Raw genomic sequence first — 22,430 nt, 5'->3', positions numbered from 1 at the left:
AAATCGTATTTTGAAAATGTGGTTTCTAACTTTTTTTTTTCTTAAGCTAAATTGCCAATTTGACACAAAATTTACAAATTGAAAGGTGAAAGGTGAATGAAACTTGGCAAATCTTTCGCATATGTAATGCCAAATTGCCAATAAGCAAAGCAAACTCTACCTTTCTCAAAGGGACCCACCTTAGCCAAAACAAACTGTCTATAACTCCTTGGAAAGAAAACAAAAGAAATTGTGCCTTGAAGAGACCAATCCACCCACTATCCCTTTTGACAGGGACGGTGGAGCAGCCTCTCTCCTCCATGACACACCCCACTTTGCATACAAGCAACCAAGATTTTGTTAGACACACAAAATATAAGGACCCCATCTAGGGTTTTATTCATAAGATTCTCTTTTCCCCATATTTCATTCTTGTTTTTTTTTTTTTTTTTTGTCTTCCTTCTTCTCCTTTTTGATTGTTGATTCTATCTGTTTGTTTGGTGATGGAAGATGGAGCCATCAACATGGGTGGGTGTCATGGCTCATAAGGGAAGGATAATGGGTCCTAGGTTGTATTTATTGTATGGTCATTTGGGGCCAAAATGAAGCCACTTGGGTTGTGTATTGAAATGACCCATTTATAACATGTAATTTTAAAGTATGTGTGTCAACTTCCCACTTTTGTTTCATTGGATTCTGAGGAGATTTTTCTCTTTGTTCTTGTAGGGGTTGTTTGGATTGAGAAGTGTTTTTGGTGCCTAAGCCACAAGATAATATATATAGATGACATGGAAGAGGGTCAAGGGCTGTTTGGAAGGGGAGAAAAAAAGTTCTATATATATTTTAAAGATTTAAGATGTATTTGGAAAAACATTTTAATGGTAAAAGCCATAATTGATGGTAAAATTCCAAATTTTTAGAGTGGAATGAAATCCTCAAATCTAGAATGTCTTGGTGTTGTTTAGTTCATTTGGACACATTTTTTATTATTAAAATAAAAAGATAATAATATTTCTTACCTAAGATACAAAAACTTGTGGATGCTAAAATTGATAAAGTAATAATTTTAAAAAATATTTAAAAAAAAAATGGGGTATAAAAAAAATTCACTATCTCAAATTTTAAAACTTGTAAAAGTGATTTAAAAATATATATAAATAAACCCTTAATATATAAGTTTTTAATTATTAAAATGCTTGAATATTTTGGATATGAAATTTAATAATATTCTTTTTTCTTAAGATTTAGTAAAATTATTTTACTAAATATGTTTCCTATATTTGATTTTTAATGTAGAAAGTAGAGTTTAATACTCTTCTTTAAGTATAAGTTTTATTTTTATTATAATCATAAATGTACCAAATAGATCTTTGGAAGTTATAATCATATCTATAAATTCAACAAGCAATTATACTTTATATAGTATTATATCCATGTGTTAGGTTGTAGATCTCCACCCCACCAATAATTTGAAATTTGCATCTCTCACAATCCAATTTGATTTGAAATCTAATCAAATCTTTTAGATCATGAGCTCAATAATTAAGCACAATTATTGATTGCATGATTAGTGGTTGTTAATAATATTTTTTAACATATTTTAGAATGAAATATATTTTGCATTTTGACTTTTAGGCTTTCACATTTTGCTTGAAGTGTATTTATTGTACTATTTTAATTTTATTATAAAAAAAAAAGAAAAAAAAAACATGGTCATATTTCACTCTTCTACAATTTCTAGCTTAATTAAGGCACACAAACACTTTTCAATAATCAGAGACAATTTTCTAACTTGAAAAATATGTTTGTTAAACTTTCGATTAAAGGTGAAAAAGTTTGTTATAATTTATTAGTATGACTCAAATTTAACACATTTTTGCCAAATTTGGGTTAATTATAATTAAGATTGAATCAAATTTGTGTTGACCCGTATGACACGAATTTGATACTAATTAACCTAATTACAATTTTAAACTATTTAATCCATATTTAACTCAATTTAAATTTATTTTTAAATAAACAGATAAATTAAATCATAAACATGTTTAGTTAATACATTAAATATATAGATTTATACAAGACCAAGCTCCACCCGATTCTTAAATAGAAAGACCTAATTGTTAAATAGGTTATATGATGTGTTACCTATTTAATAATTATGAATATTTGGATTTATGTTTTTAACATAATTATTATTTCTAACGAGCTTAGGTTGACCTATACAATAGAATGCCTAAACTTTAACTTAACATGAACACAATCCACCAACATAAATTGTTAACCCTACTTATGATAAAAAAAAACAATTTTTGAAAATTTGTTTCGAAAGCATGTCATTTTTTATCAATTATTTTTTTAAAGTGTGTCAAACAATAATTCAAATTATGAAAAATACTTTTAAAAACCTTTGTATCATTTACTGTTAGGAAAGCTGTTTCAAAAAACTGTTTTTTAAGAAATCCCCCAACCCAAAAGCTTCTGTCCCCCTTTTTTTTTCTTGTCCTACTCATCTCTTGAGTTGGTCAAAATGAACCAATTGTGACAACACTAAATTGATCTTACAAAGTAAAGCATAATGAAAAAATTAAAAAGGAGCATGGTATATTTTCAGCCAAACAGCCCCTCGTGTCACTGTCTCACATAATTGAACATTTCAGCATCAATATATAGACAAACCCCACCTTAATTCCACGCCAAAAACAAACAAAATTCCACATTAATGGCAAAAAGTGGATGTTTCCCTCTTTAGTATGATATCTCAATACTTGATGCCCATATCTTGTAGGAAAGCTACCCAATACTCACAAAGTGGTGGGGATGTGCTACTTCTAGTTTTAAGCCTTCTGAAAGTTGCATGCTAAGCAAACTCAATCAATGAAGTGCCATAGGAGGAAAATTAGGCTCAACCCCATGTGATTTCTTTTCTTTTTCTTAGCTTCTTTGTAGGTGTGATCTAGATTTGCTCTTTACCTCTACTATAAATATTTATATTGTATTTTAAATTGTTAAATGAACAAGTGTTTTTGCATTTATTTGGATAATTTTATTTAAAAATTATGAATTAAAAAATAGTACGACGCCAAAATAAGGAAAATATTATTTTTTTATGGAATTTATTTTTGACTTGTATAAGAAATTATTTCATTTTCAATGAAACTTTTGGAATGTGAAGATTGCATTTTTTTTTTAATTAGGGTCAGTCTTTGATATTCGAAGAATTCATTTTTCAATATCATACAGAATGCCCTCATCCAATCTCATTATAAAAAAAAATGTGATTATGACATAAAAAAAAAAAAAAAAAAAAAAAAAAAAAAAGTGTTTTGTTGTATAAAACTCAAGTATGGTACTCCTTTGATACTTAAGAATTTTTTGTTAAACTATACCAAAGTGATGTAGGATTTAACATTTGGTTACAGATAAAAAGAAAGAAATTATCTTAAACAAGAACCTAATCCATTAAGGCCTTGTTTGATTCACATAATGGAGTAATAAAAGACAGATATCTATTATTTTGTTTTCTAATAATAATGGGATTCAAAATTATAAATTTACTTTCTTTCGTATTTCATGTTTGGATTGTATGATAATTTGAAGATATGCGAAATTTTAGATAATGTCCTTTTAAGATAAATATTAAAAATATTTATAACATATAATATGTGTCATATTATAATATAAATATCATAATCTTAAATTTATAAAATTCTCCTTTATCATAATAGCTAGGTCCTTAATTATAAATCCTAATTTTCTTTTTTCCTATGTGGTACAATTTTAGAACTGCATCACTTGCAATGAAAATTTATTTTTAGTGTACTTCCTAGGTTTGATTTCTGGCATATGGAATTGAGTCAATTGACTGCAACAAGGGTGACATGTTCTCTCATTGGAATCTTGAAACTGTTTTAGTAAATAAAATAGATGGCATGTGAGTCATCTGGTCCCGTAGCTCAGTTGGTTAGAGCGTTGGTCTTATGAGCCGAAGGTCGCGGGTTCGAGCCCCGCCGGGACCAGATTCAAGCATCGCTATAATTTTGTCCTGTGGTTGGGTTGCTTTGATGTTGCCCGGTTTTAGAAATTTTTTTCATAAATAATAATTAGGTTGGGTGGCTGGGCTGCTTTGAAATTTTTACAAATAACTATGGAAATTAGATTGGTTTGCTTTGATCTTGCCCTTTGTTTAGCATTTTCATTTTTTGTTTATATTTTTTTTTCAAAATTTTCATTTTGCTTTTTGATTCTTTTATTTTGTTGCTTAAAATTTTCATATGGTCTCGTAGCTCAGTTGGTTAGAGCGTTGGTCTTATGAGCCGAAGGTCGCGGGTTCAAGCCCCGCCGAGACCAAATTGATTCATCCTCGCCATAAATCACTATTTAATGGATCATTAGTCATTATTATAATTTTGTAATTTTTTTTGCATTTCAATTTAACATTTTCATTTTTTGTTTGTATTGTCTTTTAAAATTTTCATTTTGCGTTTTAGCTTAAAGGTTGCGGGTTTGAGCCTGCCAAAACCAAACTAATTCATCCTTCCTAGAAATCACTCCTAAATGGATTTTTAATCATTATTATAACTTTGTTTAACATTTTCTTACTCACTACTAAATGGATTATGTTTTTTTTGCTCAAAATTTTCATTTTATTTTTTGGTTCAATATTTTCATTTTTTATTTGTATTTTCTTTTGAAATTTTCATTTTGCTTTTTTATTTTGTTGTTTCTTTGCTCAAAATTTTCATTTGGTCTCATTACTCAATTGGTTAGAGAATTGGTCTTATGAGTCGATGGTCACAGGTTTGAGCCCCGTTAGGACCAAATTGATTCATCTTTCCTATAAATTACTACCAAAGGAATCAAGGATAACAAAGAGGCGGGTTTGGGACGGGCTTCCCCTATCCCATTCCTGTCCCAAAATATATAATTATTTTCCATCCCTGTCCCAACTCATGTATGTCTTTTCCCACACTTTCTCATAAATCAAACAGAACATAGAGAAAAAATGAAAAAAAAAATGATTATGGATTATGGAGTTGTTACATTTTAAATAACACATAAATGAAATCTATGTGAAATGAAAAATTTGAAAATAAATATGAAAATAAAAATTATCAGAAAAAATGATTATAGATTTCAAACTAGGGTTTAAGCAAAGAATTTTTTTTTACAATTACTAAGTTGATAAAAGGGAGATAAAAATCATAAAATCATTCATTGTTTTCATGCATGTGAAGCCACTAAATCAAATCGGTTTGGCTTTGAAAATAACCAATTACATAGAGATTTCAGGCAAGAACAAGAAAGAGGAATTCGAGCATATAAAACTTAGAAATTTAGGGTTTTTTTTTTTAACCTGAAAACAAGAAATCCAAACAAAACCAAAGTCTTTAGACCTTGGATTTTGGTACTCTAGGTGAGCTTCAACTTCGTTTTCTTCGTTTTTCAATAAAACAGAAAATGAAAGCTAGAGGGGTTGTCTTCTCCACAAGTTGTGAGCCCTATCTCCTCTCTCCCTTAACGGCTCAAAATCTGAGATAGAAATGTTTTGAGTTGGGAAAATCAATTCAAGAGCTAGGTGTCTGAGAACAGTGAGAAGGGGAGAGGGCTACCCTGCTCCACTTATAGTGAGATTGGGCCATTTATAGTTACACCATCACATCCCATGTACAGGACTCAAAGCCCATTTTATAATGTTGTAAAATTGTATGTTCTCCTGTCATTATGAACCCAAAAATTTTCACATGTAGGTGGCAACACCAGAGATGGGTGGTCTCAACCAATCATCCTATCAACTCTCTCAATAAAATTTTGTCACCTAAAAATGAATACAAATTGGGGCTCTCATTTTAGAAACAAAAAACAAAAAACATCCTATGCTTTAACCTTTGCAATATTAACCTATTTTTTCTTTCCAATTTGATTAATACCAAAGAGATTAAGAATACATTTAATAGTTGTTCTAGAGAGTGTTTCTAATTTTTCTAATACTTAAAATATTAAAAATTTTAAATATAAGAATTTTTTAAAAACATTTTTTAGAATCAGTATCAAATACATTCTAAAATTACTTATTATAAAAATTAAGTATTTGACACATGTTTAAAAATATGAAAAATTACATTTTTGTTAGATAATATATTGTCAAAAATATTAAGAAAACGTTTGTTTAAAAAAAAAATTATACAAACTCTAAGCAATTTTTTTTTTTTAAATGCTTCTCATAAAAACAATATTAACAAAAATGTTTTAACCAAAATCACTTCCAAACAAACTCTAAAAATCTATTAAAAAATGGTATAAAGATTCTACATGTTTTTGAAAAACACTAAGTTACCATAGAGGTATCTATCAAAGTCAAAATCAAGATTGTTCAATATTTATGGTGAGATCTAAATTGTTCAACAAAATTACAAATAACTCAAGATCAAGATACAAAAGAATAGGACAAAAATACAAATAATGAGACTTAAAAAATATATAAATAACATCACATGTCTTTTTAGTACCTACAAAAAATAAATAAATTTTTGTATTGTGGCCCCACCTATTTTCTAATGTTTGAAAATGGATTTCTTACATGAGGTACTTGACAAAATTCTCAAAAAGTATCTTTAATAATCTAAAAATCATTTGAAATGATTTTTGGATTAGCATTTGATAGATATTTCTTGAAAAAAATCAATTTTTTTTAATGTAATATACTAACAAACATAAATGTTTTATAGATTAAAAATATTTTTACGATGATCACCCTCTAATGGTCCCCAAGTTTTGTTTTTTACATGGAAAGAGATGATGAATCAAAGTATCTACAAATTATATCGAAAGATGAGTCATAATAATTTTCAAATCAAAACTTTGCGATATCTCTAGGAAAATTTGATCTCTAAATAATAAATTTACAAATACCTTCCTCAACTAAGCATATGTTATTCTATTTGCTTCCTTATAAAATATGATAACAATTATAAATATTTAAATCTTGAACTAACTTCTAAACATCCTTCATTGCTGACATAATAGAGGTAAGAGTGCTACTCTTTTTATTACAATAACTTATCACTATTTTTGAATTATCTTCAATCTTTAGGTTTAAGAATTCATTGTTCTTAGTAGTTAGCACAGCATTTATTGAAATCATATATTCCACAATAATTATTGATGTATTAGTCATATGTCAACTTGCATTCATTTTTATAATTTCATTATACTACATTTGGTTGATGAAATAAAATATGATAGGATATGTCTATTTTAGGATATTGTATATCATTGAATAAGAAATGCATATTTTAGGATATGATTTATAATGGAATATCGCATCTTTGGATATTAAATTTAATAGAAACGATATCTTAAGATAACATATTTAATAGGATATGTAATATTTATATTTAGCTTGTAAAATGAGTAAAAAAATCAAATGAAAAATATATTATTTTTCATTGCTTAAAATAAAAATTATATTGTATTCTAATATTTTCTATTTAAAAAAAAATATATGAAATTTCTTTTATGTTTAAAAATATTCATAATTAAAATATTTGAACTTTATAAATAAAAATTTTATACTATGTTATTCAATATATAAAAATAATTATATATATAATACATATATTAATATTGTTTTACAATATATTTTATAAATATTTTTTTTTGTTTTTCTTATTTAACCATATATTTAATTTTATAATAAAATTTTTATTTTACAAAATAAGTAATATAAAAATAAAAAATTGATATATTCCACCATTTATCTTAATTTATATTTGATTGAACATACAATAAATAACATGATAAATTATCTCATTTCTTATTCTATGTCATGTTATATTCAACTAACCAAACATATCTTTTAAGTCTCGTGTTACCCCATGGTGTCCTAAACCACATCGCACCATAAAATCTTCTATTTAAAGATGACTAATCAAATATTTCACAAAAAAACAATCTAATAAACTTTTTTTTTTTTTTGGCTGCTTCATTCTAACTTCTAAGTATTTGAGGGTGAGACTACCACTGTTTGGTGGTCCAAGCACCAGCAGATTTCCAACCTAGCCCTTAGTGTTGTTGACAGTTGAACTTCCAAAAGATCAAACACCAGCTTCCAATGGGTTGAAGCTGGCGATGGGCCATGTCGAAAGCACTCTTCTCTCTCAACTTTCTTCTTTTCTACTTCTCCTACTCCTCCTATTACTACCCACCCACCTTTCTTCCCAACCCCATACCTTTCTTCTTCCCTGGTATGTGTCTGCAAATTTTCTTTCCCAGTTTCTTGATTTATCTATTGCTTTTAATCTCTTTATGATAATGGTGTTGTATAAAAATGTGTTTATGGAGGGGGGGAGAACTTGTGATTTTGAGGTAAAAATGAATTGGGTACTGCAATGTTTATTCATTTTTCTCTGCAGATCCAAAATTTTGTCTGAAAGCTGAGTTCTCAGCAATACTCATTCCTTTTCTAACATGGAATATATGGGTGGGTTTGTTTTTAATTATTGTTGAAGCCTTCAACTATTTTGTTAATTTTTTGATGATTTTTTTTTTCAGGTGATTATACATCTATAGAGGTTTTGTCACACTATCATCCCTTATTTTGGACATTGTTTATAGCTTTCTCGTGCTGCTGCAGGTTTCCTACTATATGTCTAATGAGTTACATTTTGAATGTTAAACTATCAATTTGATCCAAAAGCTTAAACTATTAGATAATAGCCAACAAACATGAGCTTCTGAGAGAGAACATAAGAGAGTAACTAGATTCAAGACTAGTAGTTCTAAGCAACAATGATGATTAGGTTTTCTGGCTCTTCAAGCTATAGTTTGATTTGTTTTATGGGTGCCAAGAACCATGCTTGAAGACTAACATGGGGTCAAATGATCTTTCTTAAGGTCTTGGGTCTTAACTTAGTGCATATCACTGACCTATTACCTTGCAGCTTAAGTTTTTGGGTCAAATTGGTAAATTTTATATAGTATCAAACATTTGGTTAACCTGAAACTTCTCCTGATGATTTGATGATTTTTTGCTTGATCTACACAAGGGTTTGTAAAAATTTCAGCATCCTGATTGATAGGAATGGGTGCGGGAGGCTGGTTTAAGATGATAATTAGCCTAAGGAAAGTGAAGGAAGATAGATCTAAACCAGCAAAGGTTAGTCTTCTTCGTAACATTTCCAATACTTTTGTGACATAAATTCCCTCTTTAACACTAGATAACCCCATAACTTCTGTGACATAGGTGCACTCAACCACCGAAAAATCAAGCAACTCCAAGGGGAAGCACCATACTGATAAGGAGTCGAGCAGTCTTGCCAATGGCGCTTTGGGTAAAAGTGCCGGTGTTCATAAGATTCCAGTTGAGGAGAGAGCTGCAATTCAAATTCAAACAGCATACCGGGCATATAAGGTATGTTTGCTTTCTGTTTCTGGTCTGAAGATTGATATTCTGCCTAAGTTTATCACACCCAGATCTTTAATACTTCCAACATTTAAATATTACTGTGGATTGGATTCAGTTGTATCACAAGAGTAGAACATCAAAATTAGCTAGTGAATTTCGTGTTTGTGATTCGTTTTCATGTTGTTTGCAGGCAAGAAAAAACCTGCACCGTTTGAGAGGGACAGTGAGATTTCAGGTGATGACACAAGGCGATATTGTTAGGAAGCAGGCTTCAACCACATTGAGCTACATACATGCATGGAGCAGAATACAGGCTCAGATTAGTGCCAGGCGGCATTGTATGGCTCAAGAAGGTCGGGTTAGGCAGAAGAAACTTGAGAATCAGTTGAAACTTGAGGCAAAGCTGCATGAGCTAGAGGTATTGACAACCATCACTGTGTCCAACTACATACGGTTATACATCCAATGGTTTCATTCTCGGTGGCTTTCTGGTGGTCTTGGTTTTGATGATGGTCTCATTTTAAAGAAGCTTTTGTAGTTTCATACTCTCATGATTTGTAGTTAAGAATCCTCTCATCAATTTTGAGTATGAAATTTAAGACAGTGTAAACCTCTCTTTCCCTTTCAACAAAGTGAACCCTAAATGATTTATCGTTGTTGGTAGCTCAAGGACCTTCAAAGCTTCCTGAAACTAATAAACTGTTTACCAATAAGGGCCGCTTCACTAGTGTTTTTCAAGTGGTTGTTGCTTTTTCATGTTTCTTTTCTTCTCTTCATTTTAGTAAAGTTTTATGACATCTTTTGCTATTAGAAGTAAAAAAACGGTACTAGAAGATTGGCATGTTCCTTGACAATGATTCACTTGCCCAACAGGTGGAATGGTGTGGTGGCTCTGAAACCATGGAGGAAATCCTTTCGAGGATACAGCAGAGGGAAGAAGCAGCAGTTAAGCGTGAGAGAGCCATGGCATATGCCTTCTCTCATCAGGTGGGTAAATTACAAGAATTCATTTTCTGTCTCTACCTGCAAGCCTTGTGGGCTTTACTCCATAAATACTATCTGAATTAATGCAATTTGCAGTGGAGGGCCAACAACAGTCAATATCTGGGCCACACTTATTATGATCTCGGCAAAGAAAACTGGGGTTGGAGCTGGATGGAGCGCTGGATAGCTGCTCGACCATGGGAGACTCGGGTTCATGCTCAATCAACTCTTCCAAAGAAAGCTCAAACCAAGCATGTGATCAAGGTAGGAAAAATTACAAACCCACAGACAATGAAAACTCCAGTTCCAGTCAGGCCTGCTTTGTCTAATGGGAAGGGAACTACAAAGCCAGCTGCCCAAGAAGCAGTGACCACTGCAGTCAGCTCTTCTCGGTCTGAAGCTGAAGATGCAAACACCAAACATGAACAAATTATCGCTTAGGGATTCGGCGGTGTGAATTTAAAGCCAGCTCTTTTTCATCTCAGTTTCTCATGTTTTCCCTTTTTGGTTGGTGTGAAGGAACATGGTTTGCTATGCAGCACATAGAATAAAAGAACAGGCCTCATCTGAGACTGATACCATCATAAAATTTTTGCATTGTAATTATATCTACACAAGAACGCTTGTACAATTCCTTATCTTTTGGAGCTATTGGTTATAATCTATAACTCGAGACAAAAGGATGTTCTAAATCACATGTGATCATGAGTTCTTTTATGGTGTACCTTAAACAAGGGGGCTAAAGGGGGTTTAATTGTATATATCTATATGCAAAGAAAGATTAGCTTCCCTCTTATTATTTAACAGTACATCTATCTTTCTCCTAATAAACTCTATTTTTTTCCACAAAAAACTGTTTAAAACTCTAGAAATGCACGTATTCTCTAGCTCATGCGTGCTGGTACCCCTGCCAAGTACTTGTGAGTTGCGATTATATATCGCTTTCATTGGAAAAAACAAGGAATACAGTGGGCAACTAAATATCAGGGCCTTCAGGTTCCTGACATTTGTTAAATTTTTCGTCTATGTGAATGTTACAGTCCCAAAATCTGCTACAAATTTAAATAACCTGTTTCTCCTGTTGAACGATACTCTTAAACCAGAAAGCATAAGCAAAAGTCGCATTCCCAATAGAAGCCAAAGGTTCCTTTTTTTTTATTTTCTATTTTTCCTTTTAAATACGTTCCAGCTAGACTCAGATTTTTATTAGGCACTGAGATTTATAGGGTAGGGACCATATACTGATGGCCAAGTACTATATTTTGGTGGTATCCATCTGTGTATTCTTCTATAATTGAGCTTGTTGTGTTCACCCCATTCACCTTTCATGGTTCCTCCTACAGTTGAACTCCACTTAGCCCCACTTGGTCTACCTGCTAAAGTCACCCACCGTACTCCTCGATTGCATATGCTCACCAAGATTCCTCCACAACCTGATCTCAATGCTCGAGTAAATGCTCAAGAGCTGGGTACAAATATCTACCACCTAATCCTAAAGGCATCACAACTTTCGAAGAGAGCTGCCGTTAACCCAAAAGGGTAAATAAGAAAATAAAGATTCGACCACAGCGTGTAGCCGAAGTTTCAAGCTTCATGATGGTATTATGCTATATGGGAAAATGGGGGTCCCTAGATTTATTCTGCAGCAATCTCATTCAAGTTCAACCAGTTTCGTTTTCAGGAGGCTAAAACAGATGGTAAGGAGCACATGATGCTACAAAAACAAGATTCGGCACTAAAGTAGGGAATTTAAATTCCCTCCTTTTCCAGCTTGGGAGGAGGAGACCAGATTGGAAAATCAGCTAATACTCTATCTCTTCCCAACTACTACACTACTCATGGAAAATGACTTCTCCTGCCATGTTCCCAAACATCCTAACAGTGATAGAGATGTAAAAGATCAGCTATGATTTCAATTCTTTTTGCGGGTTTGATGAAGTTATTGAGACACAAAATGTTCCATATGGAAGGCAGTAAAGCAACAAAACAATCACAGGAAAGTGACCATTTTCTAAACAGAGGAGAAGGCCCTATGTTTCTCTCATTTGGAACTGAGACAGCAACACCCAACTCAAATGAAAAAACAATGACAATGTATTTCAATTATCCCACTCCTGTTGAGCTGGGGTTTCCTTGTTTTGAGCAAATTTCCTCGAATTGGTATCATATTCAAAGCCTTCAGACTGTTCTGATTGGGGAAAATACGAAAAACTTTGACAAGGAAAAACAAAGTTCTGTTTTTAACCAACTCTAGAAATGAGGAAAAAGCAAACAGCAATAGCATACAAGTCTAGCAAAACCCAAACACATAACAATCCAACAAAGATTTCAACAAAGTTGAGCTCTGAAAGCCCGCTCAAAACAGGAAAGCAAATCTAAGAACATAAATCAACTGATAGAAGCTAAGCAAACCGGGGATCGAAAAACCTGAAATCCCAACTCAGATTTCTTCTTCCCGCGGATTAGGCCATTGGATAGAAGTCACCGAAATCCCTCTTCAGATTGCTTTGAATTTGCTCAAAAGACCACACACAACAGCTAGTTCTTTGGCCTCCCTTTGTGGATGATGGATTAGCCCTGCAGAATGAATGCAAGTGAAAACTGAGAATGTGGAAACAGTGAATGAATTGGAGAAATGGGTGTTGAATTTTTTACCTGTTAGAGAAGATTTCGGGGTTTTAGTGCTTCACTCAATGGCGAGAATCGGAGGAAGCAGAGGACGGCTTGTCGGAGATGCCATCGTGCTCCTCCTCGCCCTGAATTCGTGCTGGAATCCGAAATCCGGAAAACCCGCCAGGGACGAAACCAATGCCGGAAATCATGGATGGTTGAATGGGAGTTGTTTGATGGTGGTGGTGGTGGTGGTCGATGGTGGCGGCAATTGGCGGGTCTATCCAAGCGCGAATCGAAGGCGTGTTGCTGGACTGAAGGGGTCCCCTCTGAGAATACATCTGGCTTTGGCCAAACAATGGCTGAAGCGGCGGCGGAGCTGGTGTCGGTGTCGGCGGGGAGTTGAACACGAATCCTCCACCGCCACTGCTCTCGGCGCCGGCGTTCCAAGCCACCATTCTCTGAAACCGCCCCATCTCCGCTGCGTGGTGCTCGGACCAAGCGGCGGAGGGGGCGTCGAAGCCTAACGGCGAAAAAAGGGCTTGTTGTTGATGATGAGACTGGCTCTGGCTGTGGTGATGATGAAGAAGCATAGGGTCTTGGAAGCTCTGAAGCGAAAGGCGAAGATCTTGATTCTGACTACTGGTTCTCGAGAGCAAATCGGGCGGGTAGCTCTGAAACTGTACGGACGAAGACGAGGATTCCCCAGAAGCACCCATGGGAAAAAAGCTCTTGATTGTGTCCGCAATGGTATCAGAGTCTAACGATGGCGGAAGAAAACTAGGGTTTTGGTTAGGGTTAGGATTGGGGTTGGGGTCCGGATTGTTGCCGTGATGCATTTGCACACGATCATCGTCGCCATCAATGGCGACCTGGTTGGGATTTTCTTCGTCTTCCTGGTGGTGGGTGGTGGTTGCGGTGGTAGCAGCAGCGGCGGCCGCGGTGACGGTGACGGCAGTGGGATGCCAAGCTGGGAGTTGAGCGAGCTCGTCGATGGCGGCTTTGGCCTTCTTGATGAGCCAATCGACGGCCTTGCTGGGGCGGTCGTAGCCGAGGCGGTCCTGGACGTCGTAGAATTGGATGGCAGTGTGGGCGGAGAGGCGAACGCGGCGGTCTCTGGGGCCTTTGGCGGTGCACACCTTGCTGTGGCGGTCTTTTCTGCCGGTGGAGCGGACAATGTGGCCGCCTTGAACCTCCACAATCTCGCCGCCGACCACGCTCCTCATCCCCATTCTCGACGACGACGCTGCCTGTTGTTGCTGGTGAGTCTCTCCCATGACATGTTTGACGTTTTGCGCCAATGACGATGACGACGGCAAATGGGTCCGCTTCTTTGGGGCTTGTGGTGGTGGGTTTGTGTCTACAATTGGATACAAATGTTGGGTTTGAGGATATTGATGATGGAGATGATGGCCATGGATGAAGGAGGAAGGTGGTGGCTGTTGCTGTTGCTGCTGCTGCGGCTGATGGTGGGGGTGGGGGTGGTGGTGGGTGTCTGAGTCTTCTTCTTCCGGTTGCTGGTGCTCTAGAACAAGTCTTGAATTGAGGTTCTGAAGATGATGGTGGTGGTGGGGGTTGGTCCTCTGAGGATCCAGACTCAGACCCTTGTGCTTGTCTCCTTCCAGCTTTTGAGGGACTGCACTTTTTCCTACAGGCTTCTGGTTGTTGCTTCTTCGTCACTCTTGCTCTGCTTCCTATAACTGCTGCTGCTCCTCTTCTTCTCAGTGGTGGTGGTGGTGGTGGGGGTGGTGGTGTTCTGCTCCTTTTGTAGCTGCCACAGCTCTGAAACCTGATACTGCTTCTCCTGCTCCCTATCACAAAAGGCCTTGCCATTCAACCTTCTCAATTCCATCACCCAAAAGACTCCCCAAAACCAGACCAGACCCAGATGCCTAAAACCCCAGGCTCTGCTCCAAACCTAACCCATCTCTTTTGCTGCCTCTTTCTCTCTGCACAGTCTTTGATGCTTTGCCCTCTATCTAGGATATATGATTTTTGTGTACTAAAGAAAAAAAAATGGGTACTTTAGATAAACCCCACCTCCTCCCTCCACGCTTACCCAAGCCACAGCCAAAACCAGCTAGAAAACCCAAATCCGAAAAGGGGGTTTTGGTAAAGAAAATTTTTCTGGAATGGAGAAAGCAAGAGAGGGGTGTGGGGTGGTGGTGGAACAGTAAATATAGGGAGGGTGGGGGCTATAGGGAAGAGGTTTCTTGCACTTTCACCCCCCCTATTTGGACTCCTTGATGATGCCACTGGTGAAGGTGGCAGTGTTTGGTCAGAAAGGAGATTAAAGATCTTTGTACTGATATCATCACTCACTGCCTCCCCTCCCCCTCCTCCTCATCTCCTCTGCCAGGGCCTTACGCCCTTTCTCCTACTGTCCCAACACACTACTCCACAAACCACCACCAACTCACCAAAGCTCTCTTCCCATTCATTCTCATCACCATCCTCACTCTCCCAAAGTTGTCAACTTTCCTCACTTCCCATTCAGTTATTTTCAGGTTTTTACATCACAGTTACAACTGTTAGGTAATATGGGATTTAGTGGATTTTCCTCTGGATGGATGCTTTTTTGATATATATTATTAGATCCCCTCCCCCCTCCCAAATGCCACTACCACCACTTTTGAAAGCGACCTCTTACAGCCTTTTTCTGGGTTTTCTCTTTCTCTCCCCTCTCTCTCTCTCTCTCTCTCTCTTTATTGCTTCACTTAAAAGAAACAACATCATCTTTCCCTCAATTTTCCATCTCCCAACCCACCTTTTTCTGCCTTCTTTGATTACTGTACATAGCATCTCAATGCCCTGTCTTCTTTTCTTTTCTTTTTTTTTTCCCCCTTTTTTTAATTATTATTATTTTTTTTTTATTTGGTGTCCTTGGTCATGGCAATCTCTTCATGGGTGGCCCCTGTATTTTGTAATAAATGGTTTGTGTCCCACATGTTTGTAAAAGCTCAGTAAATTCTATAATGGCTAATCCAATCCTTAAACATCCATTCTACTTTATTTTGTTGCCACTTTTTGGTGATAAAATCTTTATCAGAGACATGTGATATTAATGTAAGAATTCCTATCATATTTCTAGGTTTCTCTGTCCCCAAACAGCCCCTTTTAGTATTGATTTCCAATTTATGATTATTGGCATTCATTGAAGATTTTTTTAAGTGGGTTAGATCGAATTCCAAGTCCCTTCTCCTTGGGATAGTTTTAAATTTTGGCTTTAATTATGAGTCTATGTTTACTTCGACTTTTGATTTGATAATTAAGGTTACCTTTAAACATTAGGGTTATGTTTGGTTTTAAAATTTGGTTTTAGGAAAGTATTAAAAAAAGAAAAAAAATATTAAAAAATAGTTTTTTCCGTATTTAATTTGATTTAGAAAATATGAAAAAAATAAATAAATATAATTAAAACTTTATATATTTTAAAATTATTTAATTTTTACATAATAAAAGAAAATAAATTAAATGAGTTTAAAGAAGTATTTAAAAATAATTTAATGATTTTAAATTTAATTTTTATTTTTTTTCTTTTTATTTTCATTTCCTCAAATTTTCTAGAAAGTAAACATAACTAAAAGAAAAAAATATTAAGAAAAACAGTATTTTCATAATTAGTTTTATTTGACAATTAAAATTTAAATTGAGATCCAAAGCAATACCCATTAAGAGAGCATGCTTTTAGGTTTACATTATATATATATTTTTTTTATTAATCACAAAAAAATATAAAAAAGTTAAAAATAAAAATAAAAACCAAATTAAAAGGGTCTTTTTGAGGAAATAACTCTAAATTTACCCAAATGAGTTATATAAATTTATGAATTTAAATCCATGACATAAATTCACAACTTAAATTTGGATTTATGATTATTTATAATGCTAAATATTATTAAAAAAATTATAAGGGTTGGGTTTACATGATTTTTTATTTTTATTTTTATCACCTTTGTATGTCATAATTTTAAGGATCAATCTTGATGCAATAAAAATTTAATTTAATAAGAAATAATTTAATTATTCTTGAAATAACTTTAAGTATTAAAAAAAATATTTTAAAAATGAATATTGTTATGTTTGTCATATTAAGCTATTTCTTAAATTAAAAGTTTTTGTTTTTAAAAAAAATTATTCAAAAATATATAAGTTTTTGTCTTCTATTTACTATATAGTCTTTGTACTTTATCAAGAAGTTAAGGTCAAACTAAACCTACAATTTTCAAAAGACAATATTATCGTTACAAAAGTTTCATATAATATGAAATAGCTTTTTACGTATCTTAAAATAAAATTTCATTAGAAAATAATATTTTCAGGCATTCAATATCAAATTTCTTTTTAAATTATAAGTTGTTTAAATATATAATTTATAAAACTAATCAACTCATAAATAAGTTAGAATTAACATTAACACCGAGGAAAAGAAAATGAGATATCTTTAATATCTTATTATAAACTTTAGAATTTTCTTTTGACCTTAATGATTTAATTCAAAACTTTTATCAAGTTGAGCTCCTTTAGTTATCCATTCATCACACTTTCTCTTGTGAGAAAGTAAGAGAAAGTACATGATGAGAAAATTTTCTTTTGACTTTAATGATTTAATTCAAAACCTTTATCAAGTTAGCTCATTTAGTCATCCCATTCATCACACTTCTTAGAAAATGTCATGCCTTTTTTTTCAATGATTCAAAAAAAAAAAATTTGCCAACTAAAACTTCCATTTTTGTGGAGAGGAAAAATATGAAAATCAATGAATGTGTTCTTTTCACATTTTTTTTTCCTCTATTTTTATTTTCCATTTTCTAAATCCTTAATTCTCAAAATTTTCAAGATATGCAAAATAGTATGATTTTTTTTTTTTTTTTTTTGGGTCAAGTTGAGCTTCTTAATCATGAATTAATCCATTTGTTGGGACAAAGCCTATGAGTTGAGAGCTTTTACTTTTACCCTAATGATTCAAGGACCCTAATTCAAAATCAAGGAAAGTAGGAGAAAAATAAAATAGAAGAAATGAAAAGGTGATGGAAAATATTAAATTTAAATGAAATCTTAGATTCTATCTAAATGATAGAAAATAAGATGAAATTAAAAATAAAATAAAAAACCCAAATAAATTCAACTTATTTATTTATTTATTTATTTTTAGAAGTTATGAAAATAATAAAACATAATAAAAATTATTAAAAATTTATGTATTTTCAAATTTTTCATCCTTTATGTAGAAAAGAAATGATGGAATATATGGTTTTGGAAAAGCATGTAACAAAAATTTATTAAATTTAAGTCTTTACTTTCTTTCCCTCTTGTCTTTTCTTGAAGCTTTTCAATTCCAAAAGACACTTAATATTAGGGGTGACAAAGTTTGATATAATTCGTTAATATGACACGAACTCAACACATTCTTCATGGGTTAAGGTTAAAAATAAATGAATTTGAGTCAAATTTGTATCGACTTGTATAACTTGTTTAATAAATTGATAATTTTTTGGTCCGTTTGTATAATATGAATTTGGCTTAAATTAACTTATTTAGTAATCTCACTATTAATGTAACTATATCTTAAACTAATTAACCCATAATTAACTTATTTTATATTTGTTTTCAAATGAATAGGTAAATTGAATCATAAATATTTTGGTCCAGACATTAATAATATAAACATATATAAAAATTAATGATTAAATAAGAAGACTTGATTATTAAATAGGTTAAATGGGTTACAAGGCGTTTTACATGTTTAATAATTAGTAACATTTGAATGTATGTTTTTGACACGATTAACGTTTATGTCGGGTTTTGACTGAGTTACGTAATAGAATTTCAAGGCTTTGGTATGACATGAACACGATCCACCAACACAAATTATCACCCTTATTTAATATATGCTTATAATTTCTCCCCCTTCATTAACAAAAATAATTGTATTAAAAATTTAATTAACTTGTTACACATCAAAAACTAATTAAAATATAGAATTAGGAAATGAACATTATTTTGAAATATTGATCATACATTTTAATATATATATGATTTTAAAGGGCTCATTATGTGAAACTCTCAAGGTGAAATATTTATTTAAATTTTTTTTTTTTTTTACATATATGATTTAAAACAATGCTCTTGTGATAATTTGAGTCTCAATATCTCACAAAGTTGAGAGTTTTTTTTTTTTTTCATTTTTAATCTTGGATACATGGTGATATTCAACTTCAATTTTCCCATTTAGTTTGTTAAAAGATAATTTCCAAAAAAGAAAAAGTACAAATTTGAATTAACTAAATATATTAAAAAGTTGTTAAATGATAAGGTGTTAAAAATGAAACCAAAAAGGAATTTGAATTAAATAAAATTATTAAATGATAATATAAGAATAAAAAATAAAAATTTCCTTCTTATTACTCCAAATTCAAAGAGACTTTTCGTGTGTATGAAGAAAAGAAAATTTTAGTCTAAGGACCACATATAGGTTTTGAAAAAAAAAAAAAAATGCAGATATGAAAAGTACTCCTCCACTATGAGTGATTTTTTTTTTTTTTTTTTTTTGAGAAAATATAAAATCCAAGCTTGGATTCTTTTTCTTTTTCTTTTTTCTTTTTAAAAAAAAAAAGAGAAAAAAAAAAATCCTTACCCTTAATAGGTAAGCTTAGGCTTAGGCTTCTAAAAATAAGCAAGCATGTTGTATTCAAAACAATACAATAGAATTAACTATAATCTTAGATTATTTTTATAATTAAAATGAATTTTGAAATAATATTGATGGGGAAAATAATTAAATTTTTTAAAATGTTTTCCGATGGTTATGTGATAAATATTTTTGAAGATCTGTTTTACCCTTACTAAAATGAATTTGGGGAGGTTTAATAGGATTTAGAGAAAGTTTGGGATTTTGAATCCATTAGGTAATGATTTTAGGAAATATATTTTAAAAAATCATTAAAAGTGTATTTAACATTGATTTTAAAAAATATTTATAATATTTTTAACACTTAAAACACAAAAAATTTCAAGTGTTGTTTTTTAAAATTATAATTAAACCAGTTTTAAGTGTTTGATAAAATTTAAAAAATATTTTTGAAAATTTAAAAATTCATTTATAATGTTTTAAAAATCACTTATAGTAGTTTTTGGAAAAACATTCGATAAATGATTCTCTTATAAATATTTCCTAAAAAAACACTTTCATTAAAAACATTTTAAATAAAAACACTTCCAAACTCATAAAATAAAGTAAAAAAATAAAAAATAAAAATAAAAAGATTAACTAAAGAATTATGTATCCGAGTTTTGTATTTTAGTCATATTATTAATAATATTTTTTTAAAAAATATTTTTATATCTTAATTATATATATTTTATAATTATTTAAATAATTTGATGTGGGACATGTTCTAAGGTGAAGGCAACTCAGACAGGTAAGTGGTTGACACCTGTCACTCATGTCTTTGTTACGCCATTTTTGTAAATATCTCCTATCCACATGCCCCTTTTCATAACCCTCCTCTGCCCCACCAGTATGATTAGTTATTGTTGGGAAAGCGACTCAATGTCCACTTGGGCTTCTTCACCTCGTAGATTACCAAAATGCCCTCGGCCTCTTGCCCACTGTGCCCCACATTTTTTTATTTATTTTCTCGAGTCCTTGACTGCAATTGATGTGGAAGCTATGACACCTCCATTTTATAATTTTTTATAAAATATTTTTATAATTTTAAATCTTTGTAGACTTTCTAATTATTTAAATTTCATAAATCAACGCAATTTAAAAAAATATATATTTATCAGGAATTATAGTTGTATTACTATGTGAAAAAATAATAATTGAAACAAGTTAATTTCAAATATAATTATTGTATATTTGGAAATGATTTTAGAAAGTTCGAAAATATTTTTTTTTATAAAATTAAAGATTTTTTTATTTTTATCTAAACACATTACCGATTCTCAATAAAAATAATAAAGATTAAAAATATTTTTACAAGAATTACTTATAAATAATACTAAAAGTTTAAGTGTTTTTAATAATGTTTTTATTCAAAGTATTTTCTATAAAACATTTTTAGAAGAATCATAGATTAAGTGCTTTTTCAAGAAGTATTATAAGAGATTTTATTTTATTATTTATTTATTTAATTTTTTTACTTTTATAAAGTTTACCAAACATTGAATTTTTCTCCAAAAACATTATTTATGTTAAAAATGATTTTAAAAGCATTATCAAATTGTGTAAATATTGTTTAATCTGGGTTCAAAGAGACTCTCATAAGTTTAAAATACATTTACATGGTTAAGAGAAGTTCATACTTATATAGCGTTATAAAGTTTTTCCTACATCCGATGTGGGATATCACAAACACCTCTCATATAGACACAACATCCTCGTTGTATCTCAATAGATTATAAGGTCAAATAGACAAACATCTGCTATGGGGGTCAAAAACTTTTTCTTCTATCCAATGTGTGATATCTCAAACACTTCTCATATAAACACAATGTCTTCATTGTATCCTACAAGGTTATAAAATTAAATAGACAAACACCTCTATGGGGGTCAGAAACTTTATCCTTTATACAATGTGGGACATCACAAACACCTACAATATCCTCGTTGTGTCCCGTGGGATAACAATATTAAATAGACAAACATCCCTTATGAAATCAAACAAACCCCCACACTAAGGATAAGAATAGGTTTTTATACCATTTTGTAAAAATTTATACCCAATTGTGTATATATTATTCTCTTTAGGCATAAAGGGGTTTTCATTGTTTTAAAACACATCTACATGGTTGAAAGGTGTCTATACTTATATAATGTCATAAATTTTCTCTCGTATCCGATATAAGATATCACAATTATAGTGAAAAAATGATTATTTGAAGAATCATCCACCAAATTATTGTTTCAAAATTACTTCACCTTAAAAGTATAAGGTAAATTTCTATTTTATATTTTTTTATAATTATTTTTATTTTTAAAAGTTAAAAATAAAGAAAGAAGAAATATAATCCAAAGATAACCTTTTCTATAAGACTAGGTTTTCAAGTCTAACACTCATGAAACATGGTCTAATTTACAAAATCACGTCTTATTCTCCGAATACAAAAAATTAATAATATAGATACAAAAATAAAAAATAAAAAATAAAAAATCATTCAACCCTTATAGTGATTGGAGCTATGTGGGAAATGGCACCCAATGTGATAGAAGCTTTTGATTTATTAAATATTGGGAAACCATAAGATACGAGACCAATGAAAGAAACAAGAGAAGATTTTGATTGTCTTATCCCACTCAACATTATTTATTTACTTGTTTCTATTATGTTAGATATGATTATTTTATATACATTCATCCGTACAATTATTTTCCTATATTTTATATTTTATATGTTATATTTATATATTGTATGATTTGATCCCTTGCTTTATATATATTATTAATTTT

General features: G+C 31.7%; 2 protein-coding genes and 2 non-coding genes across 6 annotated transcripts; 3 read left to right on the top strand and 1 right to left on the bottom strand.

The window, feature by feature from the left end:
* Window positions 1–3,921: 3,921 nt before the first annotated feature.
* On the top strand, window positions 3,922–3,995 carry TRNAI-UAU. The gene has a single exon. It is a non-coding gene; the product is annotated as a tRNA-Ile (tRNA).
* Window positions 3,996–4,252: 257 nt separating this feature from the next.
* On the top strand, window positions 4,253–4,326 carry TRNAI-UAU. Its single transcript has one exon. It is a non-coding gene; the product is annotated as a tRNA-Ile (tRNA).
* Window positions 4,327–8,134: 3,808 nt separating this feature from the next.
* LOC117908969 (protein IQ-DOMAIN 1-like) lies at window positions 8,135–11,170 on the top strand. 3 transcript variants are annotated; one of them, XM_034822835.1, is made up of 7 exons: window positions 8,135–8,222; window positions 8,530–8,611; window positions 9,057–9,133; window positions 9,221–9,388; window positions 9,573–9,800; window positions 10,256–10,369; window positions 10,463–11,170. In XM_034822835.1, exons 3-7 carry the CDS (start codon window positions 9,059–9,061, stop codon window positions 10,805–10,807), a joined length of 930 nt encoding a protein of 309 aa, XP_034678726.1. In that variant the 5' UTR covers window positions 8,135–8,222; window positions 8,530–8,611; window positions 9,057–9,058; the 3' UTR covers window positions 10,808–11,170. The 3 variants fall into 3 exon arrangements, with proteins under 3 accessions (XP_034678726.1, XP_034678724.1, XP_034678727.1); XM_034822833.1 differs by having other exon boundaries at window positions 9,024–9,133; XM_034822836.1 differs by lacking the exon at window positions 8,135–8,222 and having other exon boundaries at window positions 8,537–8,549.
* Window positions 11,171–12,463: 1,293 nt separating this feature from the next.
* On the bottom strand, window positions 12,464–14,276 carry LOC117908968 (transcription factor TCP4-like). The gene is made up of 2 exons (XM_034822832.1): window positions 13,022–14,276; window positions 12,464–12,943 (listed from the first exon to the last, which is right to left on the bottom strand). Exon 1 carries the CDS (start codon window positions 14,251–14,253, stop codon window positions 13,057–13,059), a length of 1,197 nt encoding a protein of 398 aa, XP_034678723.1. The 5' UTR covers window positions 14,254–14,276; the 3' UTR covers window positions 12,464–12,943; window positions 13,022–13,056.
* Between the last annotated feature and the right edge of the window lie 8,154 nt (window positions 14,277–22,430).

Source organism: Vitis riparia, chromosome 19 (assembly GCF_004353265.1).
Source record: "Vitis riparia cultivar Riparia Gloire de Montpellier isolate 1030 chromosome 19, EGFV_Vit.rip_1.0, whole genome shotgun sequence".
NCBI lineage: Eukaryota > Viridiplantae > Streptophyta > Magnoliopsida > Vitales > Vitaceae > Vitis > Vitis riparia.
The sequence above is the reverse complement of the archived record's forward strand: the minus strand, read 5'-3'. Positions and strand labels throughout refer to the sequence as shown.

Coding starts and splice junctions, on each gene's coding strand:
- LOC117908969 (XM_034822835.1), top strand. CDS start 9,059: ATGGGTGCGGGAGGCTGGTTTAAGATGATAATTAGCCTAAGGAAAGTG. Junction 9,134..9,220: donor ATAGATCTAAACCAGCAAAG/GTTAGTCTTCTT, acceptor TCTGTGACATAG/GTGCACTCAACCACCGAAAA. Junction 9,389..9,572: donor CAGCATACCGGGCATATAAG/GTATGTTTGCTT, acceptor TGTTGTTTGCAG/GCAAGAAAAAACCTGCACCG.
- LOC117908968 (XM_034822832.1), bottom strand. CDS start 14,253: ATGGGAGAGACTCACCAGCAACAACAGGCAGCGTCGTCGTCGAGAATG.